Source organism: Punica granatum, chromosome 3 (genome assembly GCF_007655135.1).
Source record: "Punica granatum isolate Tunisia-2019 chromosome 3, ASM765513v2, whole genome shotgun sequence".
Lineage (NCBI taxonomy): Eukaryota > Viridiplantae > Streptophyta > Magnoliopsida > Myrtales > Lythraceae > Punica > Punica granatum.
In genome coordinates this window covers 6,846,857-6,852,862 of record NC_045129.1, presented here as the reverse complement: position 1 = coordinate 6,852,862, position 6,006 = coordinate 6,846,857, and the positions used below count along the sequence as shown (strand labels likewise).

The following is a 6,006-nucleotide window of genomic DNA, read 5'->3' as shown; positions in this document are numbered from 1 at the left end:
AGCCATCTCTCGTGGAGTTCATGACAGTTCGAACTCAGCATTGACTTGAACCAACCGACCTAGAGGCTTCTTGAGGGAGTTGAGACCGGACTTGGGGTCCCTGACTCGAGCCAACTGCCCTCAGCTATAAATACCGTCCCAAAAACCCCCAATTTTCCCCTTTAACGTTGCTGCCGCTCTCGACCCTCGTCATCTCGAAATCGATGCATGATTGCACCTCTCATCTCTGACTGAAACCGATCCCCTCTCGCCTCGTCTGTGAAACCCTAGCTCTCCGGCGTACGATCCTCCGCCATGGGCGACTACAACGATCCGTTCATGCGCAACCAGAACGCCGCCGTGCAGGCCCGCACGAAGGCGCAGAGCCGCGCCAACGTTCTCCAGCTCAAACTGGTAATTGTTTGTCTCCTCGATTTGGCAGCTGTTTTTGCGACCCGATGGCCGTGGTTTTAGCTCGATCTGTGATATTCCTATGCGGACAATTATGGAAGTGGCTTTCTATAGTGGAAAGAGAAACCTCTGCTTTTACATGCGAAGAATCGATTTGATTGTCAGTTCTGCTATTGAAGAGTTACGTTGTCCGACGAAATCTCGGACGCACCTCTACTAGTTGAGCAGAACGATAGTGTTTTGCTTTTTCCAATCATTTAAGATATTAGGCAAAGCTTTATTGTGCTAAAGTGCGAGAAATTGACTCAGAAGCAGCTCAAATTGGTAGACTTCCTTTCAATTGGTGCAAAATGTTAATGCATGTTGATCTTGCAGATTGGGCAAAGCCATCCAACTGGTTTGACGACTAACCTACTGAAACTTTTCGAGCCTCGGCCTCCATTGGAATTCAAACCGCCTCCTGAGAAACGAAAATGTCCACCATACATTGGTATTTTCAAGTTTGAGATATATCTTCTTTTTCTTTTTTTCCCCTCTCCTTTTGTTTAGTATTGCTGTGGATCTGTGGTTTGAATTAGGCGTCGATGGCATCAGTTAACCATTTGTTTTTGTTCTCCCAGGAATGGCACAATTTGTCAGTCAGTTTGCAGAGCCAGGTGATCCTGAGTATGCTCCTCCAGTCCAGATGGCTGAGACCCCTGTAAGAATATAATCTATCTTTTAGACAGTTGTGGTATAAGGGGGCATTCCTTTTTCTTGAATGTATATAATACGATTTTTCTGTCAGCTACATAAGTTCTGGAGCTTAAGGTGTTTGTCTCTGTTCAAATCATTGTTAGTGACGCCTTTTGTGTTGGAATAGTTAATAGTTTTGAATCCCCCTTGCTGTAAAGTTAGTGATTTTATGTTTGTGCGTGGACTTCTGCAGTTCATCTTCATGAATATTGTTATAATTTCTAATAGTTTATACCTTTTGTTTTATCCCTCTAGTGCTTTTGTATTATTACTCTTAAAATGTCGACATCTTGTGTAAGGCTTGATAGGATTCACAGTTTGGTTATGAGAGCTGTATAATATCTCATTGTCCTGCCTGAAAGGGCACTTTCTTCTAGTTTGAAGGCCTTGACATAATTCATCTTATTTCTTCTCTCTCATGGACTGGGAAAAAAGTAGCTTGCACTTTTGGAACCTTTTTGTTTAATTCTCATTATGATTCTGCATCTTCCCTGTTGTTGCCTCATTGCACAATATTGTGTTCTAACTGCCGCGCCCGCCCCCCCTTCCCTTCCTTCTTTCCTTTGGGGTCATTTCAGGCACAAAGAAGGGCTAGGGTCCATCAGCTCCGATTGGAAAAGGGTGCAGAAAAGGCTGCTGAGGAGTTTAAGAAATGTATCGGCATCTTTCTATCCGTTGCTTGTTCTAAATTGGGTAGAGTTGTTATTTGGCCATTGGCATGATTTGTTTTTTTTCCCCTGCAGATGATCCAAACAGTGACCCCAATATTTCTGGAGATCCTTACAAGACACTCTTCGTCGCTAAACTTGTAATCTCATTGGCGCTCTTGCAAAATATTTATCTTATTATATTCATTTCGATTTTTTTTTCCTGTTTAATTTTTTTATGGGGCTTGTAGGAGTGATCTCCAACTCTGACATATCTTGTATTCTCTGCTGCAGAGTTATGAAACTTCAGAGAGTAGGCTTAAAAGGGAGTTTGAGTCATATGGGCCAATAAAGCGGGTAGGTATTCCTGAGAAACCCCTTGTGGGTTCGGTAAGATCAGTTTGTAGGTGCTTCGTGTATCTGCTTTTAAGAATATGAATTTCGTCTCAAAGCTCAAGCTCAACCCATCACATAGTTATTTGGTTCATTTGGTGCAATTTATTTAGAATTGAACATGAAAAGAAAAGGAAATCTTTTTGGGACAGTTTATATTCTATATTTCGGCTTTTTTTCAAAGTACTGCTCATCCATAAAATTTTCTGAAGGAAGTAAATAAGTTTCTACGTCGTGTTGTTTTTTGAAGTTTCTCTTGAGTCTACTTGATTGCTGGAGTTGTATTGCAGATATTCCTTGCTTGATAATTCTTACTTCGGGAATTCTGATTTCAAGCTTTTAAGCTGCGCACTATCTGAATCATAAATCTTAAAAGTGCTCAAATTTAGCATTTCTTTGGGAGGCAACGTGATTTGGGGATTATCTTTAGTGTGGGTACTTAATAGTATATTGGCAATTACGGAACTTCTGAAGAATAGTAGTTAACATCTATTATTGTGGCTTGCACTGCTATATATTTGTATACTCTTGTTAGAAGGTTCTAGATCAAGCAAACCTGTTAAGCTAGTGATCTTAATCTTTTAGATTAAACTAGTCATTCTCCCAAGAAATATCCTGGTAAGTTGTCCTTCTCTTGGGTGGATGTTTGGAGGAGGGTAGGGCTCATGTAGCACGACTTCCGTTTCTGAACTTAAAATCCTTACCTCCCAGTTCCACACCTCCAATTTCAAAGTTTTGCTTCATCCTGCATGGCGAAGCTGTAACCTTAATTTTGAGCAGAGCAATGATGCATTGAGCCGTTTGGCCTTTATTTTCTTCGAGCAACCAGAGGTGATTGACAACTAGCCTTTCCCTGCACTGGGTAAAACATATCAGGAGTAGCTTTCTCTTCTCTTCTACTTGGCTTACTCCCTGAATTTCCTTGCTAATCAAAATTTTACTTCTGGCTTTTAAGGCTGTCAAAAGTGTATCAGCTATTGGAAAGTAAGTCCTGGTAAATTACTGTATTACTTAGAATTATATTTTTTCTAGAAAACTTTATTCCCTGGTAAGGGGAGGTTAGTCTGTTCGAGGTTAAGTTTGCCCTAAAGCATTCGGTTTTTCTGCAACTCTGGTGGTGATGCACCTCGCGATGGAAGCTCTGTGAATTAAAGGTGAGCACGGCTAATGAGGCATAATGCCTGTCCGCCGTGCCATTTAGGATATACTGTTTTATCTTCGGATTTGTCATGTAGGAGTAGATTAGGGGATAATATATTCTTGTGTATTTCCTGAAAAGGTATGAATTTCGTTTTGCCTGCACTAAACTAGTGATGTTTTGAGTTTCTCAGGTTCGCATTATCCACGATGCGGTAACTCAGAAACCCAAGGGCTATGCTTTCATTGAGTACGTGCATACTAGGGACATGAAAGGTGTGGCTTCAATGAGATAAAAATGTGTTGGTGCGTTTCTTCTTCACACAGTCGCATGTGCTCCTATGATAACATCTTCTGGTATCATGCAGCTGCATATAAACAAGCTGATGGGAGGAAGATTGATGGTAGAAGGGTTCTAGTGGACGTAGAACGTGGTAGGACTGTTCCAAACTGGAGGCCTCGCAGACTTGGTGGTGGACTCGGAACTAGTCGAGTTGGAGGTGAAGATTCTAGGCATTCTGGGAGGTATGTTGCCTGGTCTCTGCTAGCATGTCTTCTCATGCAATGATTTGAGTTATATAGTGTTTCACTTTCTTTGTTTCTTAAATGCATTAGACAGCTGAATTTGGAGCTGCTAATTGCTTCTACGTCACACAATTCTTCCATGTTTTGTTCCATTAATGCTGGGAACCTGTAAGAAGAAGACAAGTTTAAGAACATTTAACTCCAGAGAACCATTCTTAAAAATACTTCCTCTTGTTGGCTTTATGTTGTTTGAGGATTAGTGAACCTTCTTCCCTAATACTTTTTTGATCTCTTGATTTTCTTTAAATATATATAAGCTTAGGACCATTATACATATGACAACATATTTGGATAGAGGATATACATTTTGATGGAAATGACAACCCATCTTGAGTCTGCTAAAAAAGGGATATACATTTCCTTCAATGTCCTGATGTGCCAAATCTTTTTGTGCTTCACGTATGGATACGGCAGTATCTTTTAGATTTGACTACACGTGTAGAAAGATCTTTTCTGCTTTATGTGTCCATGCATAGATTTTCTCAGGACTTTCTTAGACATTGAAAAACTGTATATTACTGGAAAACACAATCCTATGATGTTTTGTACTCTAATCTTTGGTCAAGGTTTAATTTCTTTCTAGTTGCTATTTTATATCTCTTGATTGTTAATGTGGGTGAATGAGATGATGACTTATCTTAAACTGCTGTACCTGACATTAATCAGGGAACAAGTGCAATCCGGAGGACCGTCTAGGTCAGAGGAGCCAAGAGCTAGAGAGGACCGATATGACAGGTGAGAGTTCTGTCTTTTATCTTCTACTTGTGTGATTTTGACCTTAAGTTATTTCCGAAAGAATCTTACTGAGCTTCATAATATCGAGCATAGTAGCTAAAACTATGAGACTTCAGGCCTGTCTGATATAATCTTATCTAGTTAAGGTACTTAAGAGTTGTCATTTGAGTGAGGTTGGTTACTGATCTCTATGGTATTATCACATTGTAGCTGAACACATGAGATCTTGGTTTTTTGGGCTTCCTTTTATATATATATATATATATATATATATATTATAATAATTAACTTGTAGTTAAGATGGGTTAGCATGGTTGGAGCTATAAGAAAACATGATCTCCAAGTACTGCCTTGTTCTGTAGATGTGTAAGCATGTTTATTGTTAATGAAACTGACTACGTCCAGGGATAGGGAGAAGTCTCGTGAAAGGGGAAGAGAGAGGGACAGGGAGCGTGAGAAGTCCCGTGAGAAGTCCCGCGAACGCTCTCATGACAGGCCAAGAGATCGTGACCATAGGGATGACCGACACCACCGGGACCGTGACCGGGAGAGGGACAGGGACCGTGGCCGTGATCGTGATCGTGGGCATGATCGTGATCGTGCCCGAGACCGTCACGATCGGGACAGGGACCGAGATCGTGAGCGGGATCGCCGCCCCCGAGATAGGGAGAGAGACAGGGAGAGAGATTATGAATTGGGCGACCGGGACCGGGATTACAGGCGCTCTCATGATCGGGAAGCCGAATACGACCGGACGGACTCAAAGCACGATCGAGATCGGCGGGACCGGGGCTATGATCAGGTGGAGGGAGATGATGATCGTGAGTATGGGCAGGTGGGGCCAGATCATGAGTATGGACAGTACGACCACTACGAGCATCACCGGGAGAGGGGAAGGTACGATGATCCCGATGACTCTGATCGCTATGATCAGTACCCTGACCAGTCTCATCGCTATGAGCAAATGGAGGAAGACAATTACCATTATGACCGGGCAACCAGCAGAGACGTTGATCGACCGTGAGATTAGGCACAGGTTGCACATGCACTTATTCGTATTATATTTGCTCATCAGGTGGGTTCAGCTTTGTTGGTTTAATGAAATGCTTTTGCTCAGGTAGGTTCAGCTTTGTTGCTCAACGGAAACAGGGAGTAAAATCATAAGCTACTTTGTTTTGAGTTTCCCATGTTTCATTTTCGTTGAACGTTGTTATTTACTGTCCAGACGATTTCTAGTGTCTCAGGATTCTTGATATTTTGGTTTAAGTTTGAACTTGCCGTGTAAGAAGATTACCCTGCCGGGTTCAAGCCGCAGGGCGGATTGTAATGTAAGAAGATTGCTTTTGGGCTTTTTTCCCAGTACGCTGGCTTCCCTTTTTATTCA

The 6,006-nt window shown here is 41.8% G+C and overlaps 1 protein-coding gene across 2 annotated transcripts; it reads left to right on the top strand.

Annotated features, from left to right (window-relative positions):
• On the top strand, positions 1-6,006 carry LOC116199336 (U1 small nuclear ribonucleoprotein 70 kDa). 2 transcript variants are annotated; one of them, XM_031529657.1, is made up of 10 exons: positions 1-393; positions 766-880; positions 1,011-1,090; positions 1,704-1,779; positions 1,869-1,933; positions 2,067-2,129; positions 3,497-3,578; positions 3,671-3,827; positions 4,554-4,622; positions 5,034-6,006. In XM_031529657.1, exons 1-10 carry the CDS (start codon positions 295-297, stop codon positions 5,644-5,646), a joined length of 1,419 nt encoding a protein of 472 aa, XP_031385517.1. In that variant the 5' UTR covers positions 1-294; the 3' UTR covers positions 5,647-6,006. The 2 variants fall into 2 exon arrangements, with proteins under 2 accessions (XP_031385517.1, XP_031385516.1); XM_031529656.1 differs by having other exon boundaries at positions 5,028-6,006.

What these genes read in the sequence shown, in the direction of transcription:
- LOC116199336 (XM_031529656.1), top strand. Translation starts at nt 295, where the DNA reads ATGGGCGACTACAACGATCCGTTCATGCGCAACCAGAACGCCGCCGTG. An exon ending in ACGTTCTCCAGCTCAAACTG is followed by an intron (nt 394 to 765) that starts GTAATTGTTTGT and finishes TTGATCTTGCAG; the next exon opens with ATTGGGCAAAGCCATCCAAC. An exon ending in CATATGGGCCAATAAAGCGG is followed by an intron (nt 2,130 to 3,496) that starts GTAGGTATTCCT and finishes TGAGTTTCTCAG; the next exon opens with GTTCGCATTATCCACGATGC.